Source organism: Equus asinus, chromosome 18 (assembly GCF_041296235.1).
Source record: "Equus asinus isolate D_3611 breed Donkey chromosome 18, EquAss-T2T_v2, whole genome shotgun sequence".
Taxonomy (NCBI): Eukaryota; Metazoa; Chordata; class Mammalia; order Perissodactyla; family Equidae; genus Equus; species Equus asinus.
The window spans coordinates 41,946,555-41,966,115 of NC_091807.1; the positions used below are offsets into that span (position 1 = coordinate 41,946,555).

The 19,561-nt window shown below is 43.6% G+C and overlaps 1 protein-coding gene across 30 annotated transcripts in view; it reads left to right on the forward strand.

The window, feature by feature from the left end:
* PCNT (pericentrin) overlaps positions 1–19,561 on the forward strand; it is a 148,638-nt gene that overhangs the window by 49,254 nt on the left and 79,823 nt on the right. For 19 of the 30 annotated variants that reach the window (XM_044751091.2, XM_044751101.2, XM_044751097.2 and 16 more), the window contains 2 exons: positions 10,129–10,284; positions 14,173–14,319. In XM_044751091.2, coding sequence (XP_044607026.2) covers positions 10,129–10,284; positions 14,173–14,319 — 303 coding nt within the window. The remainder of the gene's footprint in view (positions 1–10,128; positions 10,285–14,172; positions 14,320–19,561) is intronic. The other 11 variants (XM_044751092.2, XM_070489100.1, XM_070489103.1 and 8 more) reach the window with 2 other exon arrangements.

Below are 19,561 nucleotides of genomic sequence, written 5' to 3' on the forward strand. Positions count from 1 at the left end.
TTGATTTGTTGGGTGCAATGGCTTCATTTTACGTTGCAGCTCTGCCTGTTCTGTGTCGTCTGAGGGTGTGATCTTGGGAGAATTCCTAGAAAGCTGGGCACGTTCAGGCTGTCTCTCCTGGCCACAGGCATGGGTAGAGGGATGGTCACCCATTGTGAGCCACTGGCCTGTCCTTGCGTTCAGACCTCAGGGGAGGTATTGGGGCAGTCCCAGACACAGGCATCTGCTTGGGAGTGGATAGAGCCACAGTGTCCTTGTGGTCTGAATTTAGAGAGCTGTCCAATGATGCTGGGGGTGCCCCCAGGCCAGCCGGCCTTCTCCAGCCGCAGGCCCTCAGATGTTAGCTTCAGTTTCCTACCATACAGACAGATCTGTGGAGAATAGGGCTTATTTCCAGCCCATAGCTTTAAATTAGGTTTTTTTTATTTATTTGGTTTGAAGAAGACGACGTTCTAAAAGAATATTCAAGAGGGCAAAACATGTATATGTTCACATGTGAAAACTATTTTAAACACATGGTCTAATTTTATTAGAGGTAGCAACACATGATGGTAGGAAGCATGTGGAGTGTTTATCATCGTGCAGGGAGGTGTGGGTGGGTGGTGAGGGAGGCGTGTGGAGGCCCGTGGGTGGTGGCATGGAGGCGTGTGTGGGCAGTAGCGCCCTGTGGCAGGAGGAGCTGGCCGTGGCCCTGCATGGTCAGAGGGGCTGCTGGAGGAGGAAAGGAGCTTGACAAGGGTGTGTGGCGAGGTCCTGCTCCTGGAGCAGCAGCACCAGGAAGCCTTGCAGGAGCTCAGAGACGTGCACATGACTGAGCTGCAGAGGGCAGCGAGCAGAGCAGTAGGCGCCGCAGGAGAGGGGCACTGCTCTGTGTCACTGTGGCCCCTTCTGGGGCAGCAGTGGCTTCAGAGGTGACCTGGGGGTGGGACTCTGGCCCCTACAGAAGTGTTGTGATGTTGGCAGAGCTGCTGGGCCTCCTGGGACTTCTCCTCGCTCTGAATCTTCTCGTTAGAGCACTGTGGTACTTGCAGACAGTCGTTACTGAGTGTTCATGAGGCCCACTCTGGGGTAGGTGCTAGGCAGGACTTGGGTCTGCGAGGAGGACCTGGGGCCTGTGCTCAGGTGCTCAGCCTCACTGGGGAGAAGGTGCATCAGAGTGCTCGCGGTCAGGTCTAGGAGCAGGTGCCTGTGTGAGGTGCCTGGCTGTTGGCCTGCCCCACCCATAGTGTCTTTTCTGCACAGTGGCCCCCGCCCTGTGCACCCCACAACCCTGGGCTGCACAGTCTGATCCTTGGACATGGCCCTGCACACACTCACGCCACATGTGCCCTCTGATCCCATCTCCTGTTCTCTCCCTTGTTCTTGTGGCTGGTCGCCTGCCACCCCATTTCTGGAACATACTGGGTGTGGTCTCCTCTGAACTTGTCCTCCTCCCTGCCTGGAAGCTTTTGCTCTCACCTGCTTTTGTCAGATCTTCTTCTCAGCGAGCCCTTCCTTGACTGAGCACCATAGAGCCTGGCTCCCCTCTGGGACTCCCAGCCCTGCGTCCTCCAAACCCCACAGCACTTGCTCCCAGCAGAGCATGTGGCGTGCTTGGTGTGCTTGTCATGCCTCTTCTCTCTTAACTATTGGGGTCCTAGGGAAGCGCCCAGACCGTGGCTTCCAGGAGAGCTCACCGAGAGGAATTTTGATGCCAATGGGTCACCCCTGCAAACCCCTTCAGGCGCACTTGTTGCTGAGGTGCCAGTGCCCCTGCCACACTGTGTCGTCATGATCTCAGAGGTTGGGGAGGGGAGTAGGGATGTCAGGACACACCTGGGGTGCACCTGGCAGGCGATTTCCTTGGAGGGTAGGGTCCTGACCTTTCCTTGGAGGCAGCAGTGCAGCACATGGATCTGTTCCAGAGGCCATTGTAGGTGACTGGACTAGACTAGGCAAGGGTTGACCCGGGCCCTCTGGAAGCACAGGGATGGGAGGGCAGAGAAGGCGGGCCCAGGGCCCCTCCAGGGAGCAGTGCGGGCTCCTGCCAGCTCACGGGGTCTGCTGGAGCAAGGTTGACAGTGGCACTTGGGAGGGGCATAGAGAAGCCGTGTGCCTGGGGATGGTGCCTGGGGATGCAGGGGAGGCATCTGGTCTGGACTTGCAGGAGGTGGTGGCCAAGGTGGAGGAGCCTCCCTCAGGGCAGGAGGCGGAGGAAAGTGCAGGAGGGCCACCTCAGGTGTGTGTGACTTGTGTCCTGCAGCAGGAGCTCTTAGGAATCAGCACATGCTGTGACTTCTTTTTCTGCTTTTTCAGCTTTGTACGTCAGAACGTATGTAAGCAGTAGGTCACATTGTGTTGTAGTTCTTATGGTGGAGTCGCAGGAAGCACTGGGAACCCTCCTGAACACCTGAGGCTGCTGTGGTGGGGCTGGGAGGCTGGGACCCGGCCAGGACCCTCGGGACGTGCTGTGGGGCCCTTGTCCCTCAGTTCCCTTTGCATCTAGGCGGGATGGCGTTTACCAGCAGGGGTCTCCCTGTGTGCCAGTGCCATGCACCCTCATCCCGCCATGTGGTGTCACCACCCCGCCTACCCTAGGTGTACATAGCACGTGTGCATGCACACACAGCACGTGCACGGACACATGCATACGCATGTGATTTTGCATACCCTCCTCACAGGCTTGTGGAACTCCTGGAGTCCTTCTGAGGACACTAGCCGAGGCCCTTCTGCTTCAGCCCCTTAGATTTGAAACACTTGTGTCTCTCACATCGTCAGGTTTTTCTGGGGGTGAGAGGATAAGAATCTGTGTACATAGTGCTTCACAAATAATTGTTTGGTGTTTTATGTGAAGCATCGTGTACAAATTTATTGAGATGATAAATTTTTGTAAGCACTATTTCTATAGCACTTTTAAAAAGGACATGCTAATATCTCATTTCTAACCATAAAATAAGGCCCTAGCCTTTGCCTGGGTTTCCCAGATTAATAATCAGTGCTCTTAGTGATGTGTGTACATATCAGTTGATTTCTGAAATTAGTATTTAAACTGTTTCTTTACATGATTCCAAAAAAACAGGAAGCATAAAAATGAGCTTCATCCCCCTTTGTTTGGTTGAAAAGTCTGGCAGTTGGCATTTTTCTTGAGATTTGTTCCTTGGACTCTAAGTTGCCACTCTGGGTGAGTTTTCCGAAAGTGTTTGAATGGATGAGGGGACGACGGAGAAATCCATACACAGAAAGCTTGTGCACTCACAGTGGCTTAGAGACACACGGCAAGACCCTGAGAACCAGAAAATGCAGCTGGGCAATGATTACATCACATAAAGACTCTTCTCTTCACAATGTCGTCTTACTCAGATTTCAATAAAGGGGATGAAGCCCCCTCAGCATCCCCTCAGCCCCCTCAGTGTCCCCTTAATGTCCTTTCAGCCCCCTCAGTGTCCCCTCAGTGTCCCTTCAACCTCTCAGTGTCACCTCAGTGTCCCCAGCCCCTCAGTGTCCCATCAACCTCTCGGTGTCCCCCAGCCCTATCAAGTTGAAGTCCTGAGGGCCATCACAAGAGGGGTCAGGTGGCCGCCAGGAGCATGTGTCGCTACAGGGAGGTGCAGTGGAGCATGTGAGATGGACGAGCACTCGCATCGGCACCTTTGTCATTCATGGTCAGCCTTGTGAAAGGCGTGTAATGGTGGGTGCTGGCAAGGCCCACGTGCCTGGCCTGGTGAGAATCCTGTAAGGAGGACTCTTAAATGGCCCTCTTGAGTTGGGCACGCTTCTCCATGTGTCTCAGAGGCTGGAATTGACCTGTGGGGCAGATGCCTGTAGCTCACTGTGCTGCTGTGTTTTGCAGATTGGAATTTGGTCAGAGCATCTCTGGGCAACTAATGATCCCCGAGAGTGGACGGCTGTCCCCTTTCCCTCCTGAGCTGTTGCCCTGAGGCCTGCCGACAGGCTGGGGGTGTCTATGTTTCATTCTCTGTCTTCTCTGAAAAAGTCAGACCCTGTCGTTCCCTTTTCCTAGTGCTCACTGACTTACAGGCTCCCTCTATAGAAACTGTCCAGTCATGGGTTCATTCCTCCTGCCTGTTTTGTTATCTGTTGGTGACTAAAAGAGCCCTATGCTTTTTGAAACTGTGTGTCGTTGATGTTTTTGGCTTAGCATTTTTGTACTTCTGTGTTGACTATCGTCTGAATGCTCCTGGGGCATTTTGAAAGTATTTTTCTAGTTGTGGTACAAGTTTGCTCAAAGTAAGTTATCCTCTTACTTTGCTACTAAGGATGTGAATGTTAGATACTCTTTAAGTCACCTTTTTTGTCTGGCTGTTTTCACAGGAAAAAAATTCGGCTTGTGGGAAGGTGGGGTATGCTGTTTCTGCCCCTCTTTTATTTTAACTTTTTATTGGAGAAAATTTCAACATATACAGCAGTAGAGAGAATAGTTGAGTAAAACTCCATATCCGGCCACCCGGTGGGGTATGTGCCAATCTTAGTGCATCAGGCTCCTTCTACCCCTCTGATTATTTTGAAGCAAATCCAAGACATCGTGTGTTTTCGTCTATAAATACTTAAGTATCTGTCTCTGCCAAGTGAAGTCTCTTTCTCCCCCTAATGTAACACGACTGTAATCCGTTCTCACCTAGAAAGTTAACAGTAATTCTCTAATTGCATCTCATCTCCAGCCCAAGTTCCGGTCTCTTCCTGTGGTGGTTAGAATCAGGATCCACACAGGGCCTCGTTTGCACTGGGTCTGTTTTCATTGCTTCCTGTGATGTTGGTTAACATTTTCCCCTTATTCCCGGTACATGTGTTGGTAGATCTATACCAGTGATCAGATTTAGGTCCCTATCTTGGTGAGAATACTTTTAGGGACTGCCTGTTCCTCCTGTGGTCTTCCCTCATGCTTTACCCTGCAAACAGATATTACGCAAAGCCTTGCTGGGCGTCCCCTGGGATGTCAGGGTCATTGTCCCCAAAATAGCAGGAACACACTGTTCTTCCTCTGTGAATAGGTTTTGTCTGGGCCACAAATATCTTTGCACCTGTCAGAAAGCAGTGTGACTTCTCAGAAGAGTTATTTGTTTATCATGCATTCTTGAGGTGATGGGATTACCTTCCAGGTTATCTCCCTTTGGAGTTTGGTTGTGAGAAAGTTCTCCACAAACGTAAGCTTGATTTCTTTTTCTTAGAGATATGTACCCCATGTTGGTGACATCCTCATCCTCCTGTTGGTAACACTAAGCAGAATTCTGGAATGCGGTAGTATGACCAGTATTGATTACCTAAGACAATTTTATCTTTTCTTGTTAAAAAAAAAAAAAACCCAAAAAACAAATCTATTCATATGATAATTTTTGAACATATTAAGAGAACCTGTGGACAGTCTAGATATAGTTTGAATGTCTTTAGTTCATCATCAGTTGAATTTGTTTTTGTTACTACATTGATATTCTTTGTGCAGTACTACTTATTTTTTTCTTCTTTATGCATGACTATTATGTTTTCTTAATGATTAAAATATGTATATGACATTTTCCCTATAATTCTGTAGAGTTTGAGAAAAACTTGAGAAAAGCTTTTTTTGTTTTTACAGTATGAAACTGTTTACGTAAAGTTAAAAAATGCAAGTTATTAGTATCAACTCTTCTTGTTTTTTTATTCTATTTATTTATTTTTTTGGTGAGGAAGATTAGCCCTGAGCTACCATCTGTGCCAGTCTTACTCTATTTTGTATGTGGGACACCACCACAGCATGGCTCATGAGTGGTGTGTAGGTCTGTGCCCAGGATCCAAATAAATCCTGTGCTGCCAAAGTGGAGTGCACGAACTTAACCACTACACCGCAGGGCCAGCCCCCTTTTTTTCTTTGAATTTTATTGAGGTGATAATAGTTTATAACATTGTGAATTTCAGTTGTACCTTATTGTTTCTCAGTCAGCACATAAACGTGCCCCTTCACCCCTTGTGCCCACCTCCCACTCGCTTCCCCTTGGGTAACCACTAATCTGTTCTCTTTGTCCATGTATTTGTTTATCTTCCACATATGAGTGAAATCATATGGTGTTTGTCTTTCTCTGACTTATTTTGCTTAACATAATGCCTTCAAGGTTCATGAGTGTTGTTGAGAATGGGACGATTTTGTTTTTTTATGGCTGAGTAGTGTTCCATCGTGTATCCATTCATCAGTTGATGGGCACTTGGGTTGCTTCCACGTCTTGGCTGTTGTGAATAATGCTGCAGTGAACATAGGGGTGCATAAGTCTCATTGAATTGTTGATTTCAAGTTCTTTGGATAGATACCCAGTAGTGGGATATAGCTGGGTCATATGGTATTTCTATTTTTAGTTTTATGAGAAATCTTCATACTGTTTTCCATAGTGGCTGCATCAGTTTGCATTCCCACCAGCAGTGGACAAGCTTTCCCTTTTCTCTACAACCTCTTCAACATTTGTTATTTTTAGTCTTAGTGATTACAACCATTCTAACGGGTGTAAGGTGATATCTTAGTGTAGTTTTGATTTGCATTTCCCTGAGAGTTAGTGATGTTGAATATCTTTTCATGTGCCTATTGGCCATCTGTGTATCTTTGGAGAAATGTCTGTTCATATCCTCTGCACGTTTTTTGATCGGGTTGTTTGTTTTTTTGTTGTGGAGTTGTATGAGTTCTTTATACATTTTGGAGATTAACTGCTTGTCGGATATATGATTTACAAATATTTTCTCCCAGTTGGTGGGTTTTCTTTTCATTTTGATCCTGGTTTCCTTTGCCTTGTGGAAGCTCTTTAGTGTGATGAAGTTCCATTGTTTATGTTTTCTTTTGTTTCCCTTGCCTGTGTAGACATGGTATTCGAAAAGATGCCGCTAAGTCTGATGTCAAAGAGTGTACTGCCTATATTTTCTTCTAGGAGTTTTGTAGTTTCACATCTTAGCTTCAAGTCTTTGATCTATTTTGAGTTCATTTTTGTGTATGGTGAAAGACAATAGTCTACTTGCATTCTTTTGCATGTGACTGTCCAGTTTTCCCAGCACCATTTATTGAAGAGACTTTCCTTTCTCCATTGTATGTTCTTAGCTCTGTCAATGCATGTAATCCATAACCAATCTATAAATCAAAATTGGGGTGAGTTTATTAAGAGCCAGATCTGAGGACCATATAGCCCAGGAGAGTCCTTTCACAAAGGAAGGGAGCACTCCAAAGAAGTAGGGTGTACAGAGTGGTTATATACCATCAAAGAGTGTTTCACATATATTGGAATGTCCCTTTTGCAACGGTCATGAAATGGCCTAGCTGGCACAGTGATTCACACAGCCATTTATGAACACAACAGGTAGCAGGTCTGTGGTCTTGAGCTGGATGGTCACAGCAGGTCAACAATCAATCCCTAACCTAGGGAGAGGTGCTTATGGAGATGCTGATGTGGGGGAAGTTACATCTTTCTTTATCTTACAAGGCATTGTTCTTGTCTTTGGAACATAGTAAGTACTTAAAGCAGATATACAGTGCATGCTCAACAGTTACCTCAGACCATTTTGGAAAAACAGGGTCAGGCGAATTAGTTTTACACCAAAAGACTTCCTCATATACTCCAGTATATCCTATTGCTTGCCATTTATTTATCAGGTACTTTGTCAAAGATTAGCTGTCTGTAGATGTGCGGTTTTATTTCTGGGCTTTCAGTTCTGTTCCATTGATCTTTGTGCCTGTTTTTGTACCAGTACCATGCCGTTTTGATCACTATGGCTTTGTAGTACATGTTGAAGTCAGGGATTGTGATGCCTCCAGCTTTGTTCTTTTTTCTCAGGATTCCTTTGGCTATTCGGGGTCTTTTGTTGCCCCATATGAATTTTAGGATTCTTTGCTCTGTTTCCACGAAGCATGTCATTGGGATTCTGATTGGGATTGCATTGAATCTGTAGATTGCTTTGGGATCTCTTTCTATCTCTTTATGTCATCCTGGTTTCTTTCAATAGTGTCTTACAGTTTTCAGTGTATAGGTCTTTCATCACCTTGGTTAAATTTATTCCTGGATATTTTATTGTTTTTGTTGTGATCGTAAATGGGATTGTGTTCTTGAGTTCTCTTTCTGTAAGTTCATTATTAGAGTATGGAAATGCAACTGAGTTTTGTAAGTTGGTTTTGTAACCTGCAACTTTGCTGTAGTTGTTGATTATTTCTAACAGTTTTCTGTTGGATTCTTTAGGGTTTTCTATATATAGAATCATGTCTTCTGCAGACAGCATGAGTTTCACTTCTTCCATGCCAATTTCGATACTAAGTTGAATAACTTTTTGAAAACATCTTTTTCTTACATTGACCTTACCATTTAGAACAGGGCAAATTAAATAGAGTTTTACTCATGGCTGGAAATAGTATGATCGTCTGTAAGGAGGTCTTGTGGGTAGAGGAGTTGCATGAGTAAAATCTCCTTTGAGCCTGTCCAGTTAGGTCGAGAGGTGGCTGAGGATGTGGACCCTGCCAGACATCCACAGCCAGAGGTACTGGGCCTTCGAGCTAGAGGCTGGATGCTGCCTGCAGCCTTTCCTGAGCGCACACTGGCTGCCTTCCTGCACGGGGGTGCATGCCCTTGACATTGCCTTGCCTGGCTCCTGAGTGTCTGCATGATGCCGCCATGTTGGGCCTTGGCCTCTGTCATGGTGCACTTCTGCAAGGTCCTGCTCCAGGCCTGGGGCACACTGGGCAGGACAGGTATCCAGTGGCCCTACTGCCCCTGCACGTGGAAAATAGGGCCCATTTCCACAGTGCACAGGGGACGGGTGCTTTGCGCTTCCTGTTCTGCCTACGTTTATGCTATCTTGTTACACTTTGTCTCTCTGTAAACTGCCTTAAAACTCTTCCTGAAACAAAATGAAGGTGAAGAATTAAGTGATAATCTTAGCTCCTGGCTGCCTTCACAAGTGAGGACCATGGCACCCCAGTGGGGCAGATGAGGAAGGCCTTGTCATCAGTGGGGCTGGTTCTTGATTGTGTGCCTTTCTCAACAAGGGTTTCATCTAGACTCCACCCTCTACCCTCTCTGTGGGTAGGCAGTGACCCTGAGGCCTGGAAGGACCATATGGCTAGAGAGGTGGCCAGAGCCTGCTGGGCAGTGCTGTCTTCACAGTGCAGAGTGCAGGCACCCCAGAACTCAGGGGTGGGGGTTTCACGAGGGCATGTTGGGGCGTATAATGCTCTTGGACTCCTCAGACAGAAGTTTGCTTCTGTGAAAGATTTTTGCCTGAAGAAAGTGATCTGTGGCTCAAAAGAATTTCCCAAGAACCATGTATTTAAGCCTTCTCGCTCTTAACCAGAGTATTTAACATGCATGGTGAGAATACGGGTTTGGCATCAGGACCCCTCGCTGACGGTGCTGAGGGGGAAGTGCCCTAATGGCTGTGCCGGGCCCTGGGCCCAGTTGCTGATCTGCCATGATTTCATTTCAGCTTGACTGTTAGTCATGATTTATCCTGTTTCTGGGAGATTGCCTTTTCTCGGGTATTAATGTTTCTTATTTTTTCCAGTGTCCTTCCCAGTGAGTGGAAACATTTCATGTGGGGTCTCTTTTGGGAGAAAGAGTGTGGCTGCTGTCCCTTGGCCCTGCCTGTCTGTGGTGCCTGTTGGTGTTTGAGTTTTCCTGTTTTCACTGGCATTTTGTGGTTGGCAATGCACCGAACCAGCAACCCCAACTACTTTCAGGGCTGCAGCTTCCTTCCTAGCTGTGAATGGTCCAGGTTAACCCATCCTTCCCCTGTAAGGTAGTCGTGTGGTATAAATGACATAAAGTACTTGGGAAACCTTGCAGTGTGTCATAACTCGGAAGTTGCGCTTGGATCCTTCCTTTTAAAGGATTGGAATTAAATCTGTTTCAGGAGAGAAAGTTTATAAAAATGACCTGTGTTAATTCTGATATGACCTCTGTAACTTGAAAATATAATTTCAGTGTTGTGTACCATGCAAGCCCTGTTTCTGATTATCGTGATGGAGTTGAGGATCCAGGGCCTACAGATGGAGTGGCTCAGAGTTTTCCCTGAGCTCTGACCTGGCTCCCATGTGTCGTCACAGTGAAAATATGTGGAAGAAGGGCCATCTCCAGGATCAAGACTTGTCCGTGTGTAAGGTCAGAGCTCAGTGTTGACTCTTCCTCCTCCTTCAAGCAGAGTGCCCCGGTCCCTGCAGAGGCTGAGGCCCAGGGCTCGGCTCTCCCGGCCGAGCTGGAAGAGGAGAAGCAGCAGCAGTTCCGCTCTCAGGAGAGTGAGCTGCAGACGTGCCAGTCGGAAGCCTTGCTTGAGCAGAAGATCGCACAGCTAAAGGTACTGGGATTAAGAGTGGTCTATTTTATTGCTTGCCAGCCGTGGCGGTCTAGTGGTTAAGATTCGACGCTCTCACCGCCACGGCCTGCATTCATTTCTGGTCCAGGGAACCGCACCACCCATCTGTCAGTTGTCATACTGTGGTAGCTGTGGGTTGCTGTGATGCTGAAAGCTACGTCACTGGGATTTCAAATACCAGCAGGGTCCCAGGGTGGACGGGTTTCAGCAGAGCTTCCAGACTAACACAGGCTAGGAAGGAGGACCTGGCCACCCACTTTCGAAAAAACTGGCCATGAAAACCTGTGAATAGCAGTGGTGTATTGTCTGGTACAGCATTGGAAGGTGATAGGATGGCAGAGAAAGAGGGCAGGGTTCCGCTCTGCTGCACACAGGGTCACTAGGAGTCGGAGTGGACTCAGTGGTACTAACAACGATTTTATTGCTATCTTTTCTCATCTGCAAAGTAAATAAGAAAATTTTATTCTGAATTAGTTTTGGTATGCAAAAGTAGAACAAAATATTTTCTTTGTTTTTGAAACAGATCTGGGCAATTTTTTCATTCATTTTTATATTTAAATCGGCTGGTTAGCACACCTTTTCTGCTAAGAATTGTCATTAAATATTCCAAATCTGAGAAGGTTTGTCTTACTGCCTTGCTTTGGTGACTCAGCAGTCACATCAAGGCTTTTCTTGCTTTAATGAGCTAGTTTTCACGGAAGGATGTCTGTGAATACCTTCACTTCTCATGACAGTTTTTATTGTAGGTTTGTTTTGCTTTTTTTAATGACAGCTTTTTTGAGATATAATTCATATGCCATAAAAGTCACTCTTTTTTTGTGTGTGTGTGAGGAAGTTTAGCCCTGAGCCATTCTTCCTCTTTTTGCTTGAGGAAGATTGTCGCTGAGCTAACATCTGTGACACTCGTCCTCTATTTTATGTGCGATGCCGCCGCAGTGTGGCTTGATGAGTGGTCCTAGGTCCACGTCTGGGATCCAAACCTGCTAACCCTGGGCCGCCGAAGCGGAGTGCACGAACCTAACTAGTATACCACCAGGCCTGCCCCCAAAATCACTCTTTTAAAGTGTATACATTTCAGTGGTTTTTAGTGGATTGACAGAGTTGTGCAACTGTCACTGCTATCTAACTCCAGAACATTTGTATCACGACAAAAACAAAACCGGCACTCATTAGCATTCTCTTCTCTCCCCCAGCCCCTGGCAGCCGCTACTTTGTTTCTTGGATTTTCCTTTTCTGGACGTTTGTAGAAAGAGAATTGTACAATATGCGCTGTCTTTGTGTTTGGTCTCTTTTACTTAGCATAATGTTTTCCAGGTCTGTGTGGGTGGCAGCTGTACCAGTACTTGCTGTTTGCTTTCTCTGTATCTTATATCTCTTTTCTTCTTCTAGTTCTCCATTACTGCCTTCTTTTCATTTTAACTTCTTGATGTCATTTTTCTGTATCTTCTTTTGAGTTATTAATGTTTACCCTGGGGATTACAGTGAACACCCTATAACAATCTAGTTCAGATCATTACCAACTTGATTTTAGTAGTTTACAAAACTGTTCTCTTATATAGCTTCATTTCCTCCTTTCTCCTTTGAGCTCATATTGTTATACGAAGTGCATCTGTATACATTTTATGCTCATTGCTATAGACAGTTCTCTTTTAGATCAAATAGAAAAAAATTACAAACAAAAGCTACATTTATTTTGTGTTTTATAGTTACCTTTATCGGTGTTCTTTATTTCTTCATGTGGACTCAAGTGAATGTCTAGTGTTCTTTCATTTTAGCCTGAATGACTCCCTTTAGTATTTCTTCAGGGTGGGTCTGTTAGTCGTGAATTCTCACTTTTTATTTATCTGGGAATGTTTTAATTTCTCCCTCATTTTGGATGGTTTCCTGGATGTAGAATTCTTGGTTGACAGTCCTTTTCTTTCAGCACTTGGAATGTGTCATCCCACTGCCTGTTGGTCTCTTTGGTGCCTCACAAGAAGAAAGCCAGCTGTTAGTCTTATTGAGTATCCCTTGCATTGAGTCTTTTCTCTTGCTGCTTTCAGGTTTCTTTCTCTTTCTGTCTTCCAGCAGTTTCGTTATGAGCTGCCTAGGTGTAGATCACTTTGAGTTTATCCAATCTGGAGTTCATTGAGCTTCTTGCATGTGTAGATTAATATGTTTTCATCAAATTTGTAAATGTTTGGGCCATTATAATTTTAAGTGTTCTTTCTGCCCTGTTCCCTTTCTCCTCTCCTCTGAGACTCCCGTTCTGTGTGTGTTGGTCTTTGAGGGTGTCCCATGGAGCTTTAAGGCTGTACTTACTTTTCTTCATTCTTTTTTCTTTCTGCACCCCAGACTGAATAATCTCATTTGACCTGTCTGCGTGTTTGCCGATTCTTCTGGCCACTTCAATCTGCTGCTGCGCCCTTGCAGGGAATTTTTCATCTCAGCAGTTGCGCTTTCCTGCTGCAGAGTATCTGGTTCCATGTTGTGCTTCTGTGTCTGCACTGAGCGGCTCTGGCTGGGGCCTGCTTTCAGTGCTCTGGCAGGCGGTCTGTAGCTCTGCCTTACCTTTCCCTTCCTGCTTGTGCAGAGTTGCAGGAGCAGTGGGAGATGAGAGCCTTCTCAGGTCTTTCTGGGCACGTGCCCAGCCACGTGCATGTTCATGCCTTCTAAATTCCCAGGAACATGTTGGAGCTTTTCATAGCCCCCTGTTGACATCTGATTCTCTAGTGTTTCCTTTTAAGTTTTTTGGTCAGTCTATTATTAACTCCAACTGATATCACAGCCTCAGGCCACTGTGATGTTAAACAGTTTCTGTTGGTTATTTTGACAAATGGCCTGGGGGTAGGATCTTTGACACTGAGTAAGCTCTGCATCAGATCCAGTAAAGACCACCTTGGAGAATGAAGCTTTTCAGTGAGCTGCCAGACAGGTCAGTTGGTGCAGTTGTTAGGGTGGTGTTTTGAGGAGCTCCAGACTCATTCTGTCGTCCCCCTGTTCACAGCTCCTGGGCTGCTGTTTTCCAAGATCTCCCAGGATTGGATTGACAGGATCCAGCAGATTCAAACACCGAAAACTTACTATTCTGATGGAGACTCAGACTTTGTTTTCACTTCTTTGGATTATTGCAAGCCTTTCTTAAATACCAGAGCTCTGAAAAAGTTTTGACAGTTTTTGCCAGTTTTCTCAATGCTTTTCTAGGGGAGCCGATTTTTGGAGGTCCTCATTCTGCCATTCTGGAAGTGCTGCCTCTGCAGTTTCTTTTTAAAAAATAAGCTTATTTTGTTAATACAGTTTAACTTATTACATAAACCTTCTTAAAAACATTTTTTATTATTTAAGAAGAAACGGGGGCTGGCCTGATAGCTGAGTGGTTGAGTTCGCATGCTCTGCTTCGGCAGCCCAGGGTTTCACCAGTTTGGATCCTGGGTGTGGACATGGCACCCAGGCCATCCTGAGGTGGCGTCCCACATAGCACTAGAGGCACTTAGAATGAGAATATACAACTATGTACTGGGGGGGGCACTTTGGGGAGAAGAAGAAAAAAAGAAGAAACAGAGTTTATCTTTTGAAACCAAAGAACCTAGGTTTCTAAATATCTTGTATTTTGATGATCATAATACCCTGATGATGGAGAACTTCTTAATGTGACTGGGAACGATAGCAAGCTATTTATTTTATATTCTAGATGATAAGCACACTTGAATTTATGTTGGCTGTGGGTTGCAGTCTTGGCTTTTTTTGATCACTGCTCTTGACACAGAGTACGGACTCAATAAATATTTGTTGAATGAACTAAATTCTAGCAAACAGCAGAGAAATGGAATGAGCATAATTTTATAGCTTAATGACATTTTTTGTTATTTTTAATAATGTGCTTTTGTACAGGGTGAATTTGAATGTGAAAAGAAAGCTGTTTTGCATGAAAAAGAGGAGTTACACAGACATGAGAGGGAGCAGGCTCAGTCTTTTTACCGAAAAGAGAAAGAGTCTTTGTCTCTGCAGCTTCAGGAGAAGAACAATCAGATTCTGCAGGTATGTGAAATGTGTCTTTTCTTTGTTACTACTTTTTTTGTGTGTGGTAAAATATGTACAAAAAATGTACTATTTTAACCATTTTTAAGTGTACAATTTAGTGGCATTATCCATATTCACACTGTTGTGCAACCATCACAACTATCCATTTCCAGAACTTGTTCATCATCCCAAGGAAAAACTCTGTCTCCGTTAAACAACTCCACATTTCACCTCCTTCTAGCCTTTGCACCCACCATTTGCCTTTCTGTCTCTATGAATTTGACTACTCTAGGGACCTCATATAAGTGGAATGATATAACATTTGTCCTTTTGTGTCTGGCTTATTTCGCTCAGCATAATGTCCTCAGGGTCCATGCATATTGTGGCATTGTCAACCAAGGAAAAATCCACTACAATTTAAACAGGAGATATTTATTTGGGAAATTAGAATTGTAATTTGGGAAGCACAGATTCAGGTAGAAACCCAAAATGTGCTCTGAGGAAGACAAACAAGACAAGGGTTTGTAAAGGCTAAAAGAGATAACTTACATAGGTTGTTTTGCAAGATTTGTGATTGGTGCTGGCAACAACTGTTAGTTCTGGGCTATACATGATTGGTTGCTAAGGCCATCTCTGAGGGAGAAAGTTCTGATCTGTGCGATGTCGACGAAAATAATCCATATCCAATCTATAAATGAAAATTTGGGTGAGTTTATTCTGAGCTTAAATCTGAGGATTATAACCCGGGAGGGTCTTTCCACAAAGGAACAGAGCACTCCAAAGAGGTGGGGGCTATACAGGGTCGTTATATACCCTCAAAGAGGATGTTTCACATATGATTGGAATGTTCCTTTTACAATAGTCGCGAGACTACTCTGTCGGCACAGCCGATTGATGGAAATAGCAGGTAGGTCTTCTGTCTTGGTGAACACAGCAGGGTGGCAGTCTCTTGTCTCCAGCTGGGTGGTCACAGGTGAGCTGGGAGGTGAGTGCAGCAATCAGTTCCTAGCCTAAGGAAAAATGCTAATGTGGGGGGGAAGCTGCATCTTTATCACAAGGGCCTTTGTTCTGGCCATAGGAAATGTCTAAGCAGATATGCAATGCGTGCTCAATAGCCAGTCAGGCCCTTTTGGAGGAAAAAAAGAGAAATCAGGCCGAATTAGGTTTATACCAAATGGCTTCCTCATATACTCCAATATGTCCTATTGCTTGCCATTTTTATTTGTCATTTCCCCCTTTTGATCTCTAATCTTTCGATAGAAAGCATTTATGATCAAATATTGTCCCTTGGCGCCAGGGTGGTTGCTGCCTGCCCGGGGTCCATCATGTCCCTCGGTGCTAGGCTTTTATCTTATTTATTTGCCTAGTCGTCCACGTTGGGGGGAAATAGTGGACAAGCATGGAAGTATATTTATTAACAGAGGAAGCATTTCATATGTTATGTAATTAATTTAGATTGTTGCACAAACATTGCATATGCACTTTTCTATGACACCTTGCATTTACATTGTATATGATTATAGAACAAGTACAGTAACGATAAAACAGCATTTTTGAAAGGATTAGTCTGAAATGAATTCTTAATCATAGTCCCTATCAGAAAAGAAAATTTGTCCAGGATTATAAGACAGATCGACCATCTCAAGCCGTCGAGCAATCATTACTTTAGTTTGTATGCTACTCTTATAACACTGAGTAAAGAAAACAACAATTAGTTTGAATATTATGACCAGTACAAGGATTCCAAGAAGTAGTAGAAATAAGAATTCCAATCCGGATTGAAAAAGGGAACAGGTACTGAAAGGGAACCAATGAAACAAATCAAACTAGGTGCAGGATCGCATAAGGCATCCACCTGCTTCTTCATGTGCTTTAGCAGAGATGACACATTGGAAGATTCATCAGGTATAAAAACACAGCATTCAGTCTGAATGATTGCACACGTGCCACCTTGGGATGCTGTAAGAATATCTAAGGCCATTCTATTTTGAAGGACAGCCTTTCTCATTAAAGGCATTTCAGTATTTAATAAGACTATTCCTGCTTGACTATCATTAAGGGCTTCTTGAGTAAATTTAGTCAGATCTTCCATATGTAATAATGACATCTTTTAGCTCCAAAGAAGGAGCAAATATAGCTGCAAATATAGCCATACCAGTGAAACACTGAACAAGCCCATCTGGCCTTAAAGAGAGGGAGATTGGCAACAGGTTTTAACTCAGCCTGACTCTTTCCCTGCTTTTAAAGGAAACTCAGGGTGAAGTGTTTTAGCCATCCAGGCAGTAGCCAAGGCCAAAGATTTGTTCCACATAACCACTGAGTTCCATTAGGAGTCACTCGATAAATTCCTGGCCTTCAAGACCAGTCTATTCCAAATTAATCGCTTTAAGTATGATAGCATTCCAAACAATTATAAAATAGGTATACAGTTTAAGCATGACAAAGGTTTAAATGGGGAGATATAAGGTTGGGAATACAGGCCTGGTCCGGAGTCTTGGGACAGCTGTCTACAACAGATGTCGTCGTCTTCTCCTCCTGGTTTGGTCCTTTTCGACAGGGCCGCAAAGAGTCTTATTTGATATCTCTTTCAATAAATAAATTCTTCAGGTTACAGTCCATGATCCTTAAATTCTGGGACTTCTCTGTGAAAGAATCAGCTACAAATCTTTCATTTCTTTTAAGCACCACAATAAGACCATGAAAACAATGTAATACATCCCTTAAGCAAAGCTGGTTCATATATTTCTTCATTTAATTGCATAGGCTGTTGTTATTTAAAAAGGAGACAGCCGATGTTTACAAAAAGTATAGATCTAAGATTAAAGAGCACTAACACAAGAGCTTTTGGCCCTGAGAGAGTAAATGTTTCTGAAAGCTTGCCAATTAAGTTTTGGTTGTGCCATTAGTTCCTTTTACCAATACTGAGGATTGAGGATGGTAGGCACAGTAGAAATGCTGCAATATTGGCCAAACATTACAAATAGATTTGAGTTCCCCCAGTCACTGTGTAACTCGGGAGGAATTCCTCAAACAGGAATTTATTCTTTTCGATAATAATTTACCTAAAGCCATCGCTCTTCTGCAAGGAAAGGCCTCAAAACAATGTGAGAACATACAGATCATTACAAGATATGTTTATCCTTGAGATGGTGGCATTTGGACAAAGTCCAATTGTCATACCTCAAAGGGTCCCTTAGGAAGGGAAAGTGGCCTTGTGACCCATGGAGTGGGTTTCTTATTGGGCCCAAGCCACATCTGCGAGGGTGTGTCAAAAATTCCCCCTTTTGACTGCCGTATCTGTTTCTCTTGTTCTGTGGCAATTTCTTGAGCCTATAGAAGGAAATCTTTTACTGGGTTAGCAGTTAACAGAAAGTAGCAGGCATTCTTGAGGCTAGACAGTGTAACATCCTCACCTACACTTAAGTAAGACTCATTTGTAAACCAAATTAAACAATAGAATGCAGTCGTGGTCTTCTCTCCCTTGTGATAATGGTTGGAGCAAATTATAAATTAGTTCCTGTGTCCAGGGGGCAGGCAGTCAAGAAAACTTGTAGATGTCAGAGTCAAAGCATCTTTTTGCAGCTTGAAAGGTCTCTGATGATGTCATCGGGCATTCAGGTATCTTTTGAGTGGCTTACAGCTTACACAGCAACAGATAGGAAACTCTCAAGTTTCTATCAAGTCGTTCAGCTTCAGTTTGCAAGGTTTCAGGAAAAAGAGCATGTTCAATTCTCGATGATTCCAAATGGAAATGAGGGAAAAATTGAAAACATTAGTTTGGAGGTTTGTAACCAGATATTTCAGTAGAAGAATTCAGGATGCAGTTCAGTTCACAGGTAGAAAAAGCCTCAAAGACAATTAACAGAACTAGGATCTAATATCCACAAATGTGCATTAGTTTTTTTTTTTCACTGAAACATAATTCTTCTCTCCAAAATCACCCTCATTTTTATCAAAGATAGTCAAATTAAGACTAATTGGTTTGCAAAATAAGTTTAGTTTCAAGAAACTTGGCCCAATTATTTACATAAGTGCAGCAAGAATAGCAATTGATCATATAGACTCTTAAATCCGCTTTTGCTGGAATTTTTTTATGAGGAATCTCGGATTGAACTTTAAAGACTTCTCGAGGCCAGAAAAGCCAAGCCAAGGATTTGTGCCATCAGGCCTTGCCTGAAATACCTTAGATTTGGGTGAATTTCTTTCCTTTCTTGAGATTCCCCAAAATATTTCGAGGTTCATCGCACCTGCCAGATAAGCAAGCTTCCTTACTTACCAGGTAAGATTGCTGGAATCTCTCTGTAAAGCAAGGTACCAGGCCCATATTTCCAAGTGGCTTTATTTCCAGAAAGTCAACCTTATTCCTCAAAGGCAGTATTGTCATATCTGAGTCTGTATGTTTCTCTCAAATATGACATTCCAGTCAAAGCTTTGATAAGATAACAAATGTGTCCTGTTATAATGAGAACAGATTCTTATTGAACTTATGCAAATAAATATATTGCCACGAAATAACCATACTCACTCACAAAGAGTTTCCAAATTCTGGAGGGATCAGGTAGGGAGAAAAAGACAAATGTTGCAGTTTTGCTCACAAAGGTATAATTTCAGTGATTGCTATAAGACATGGTTAGCATAAAAGAAAAGATTTCCTTAAATCTGAGAAAACAAAACAACACATCAAAAACAATATTTCAAACAAAAGTCGTAAAAAGAATTGTAATCATCCTCAGTTCATTCAGTCCTGTATAACCGGTTCTTGATCTTAATCTTATTAGCAGTTTTGTTTTTTAACATTAAAACTCATTTGCTTAATTGGATTTACTTTAATCTTAGTCTACTTGACCAGGCATAAAACTCCTTTCAGAATTTCTCCTTCACAAACCTTCTACAACTTTTTTTTTGCCTTCAGAATTTGTCCCATGCTTTCCTTCTTCCCTTCTAGTACATTAGGACAAATTTATCTTCCTTAACCAACCAAACAAAAATATTTCCATTCTTTATATCTTCTTTACTGAAAACTTACATTTTAACTTTCCTTGAATGCAGAGCTGTTTTCCTTATTAATTTCCAATAGCGTTAATTAGAACTTTTAACCATTAACAGACAAAAGGTAAGCAATTATGAATTGTCTTTTATATCAGCATTCTAAACACTTCATAATTTCTAGGAACATATCACTTTACAGTAAAAGACCCAAAGACTTTTAGCATCTCTGCAATAAAAACCAAAAGCAGATAAACTTAGATGTCTAGCAATG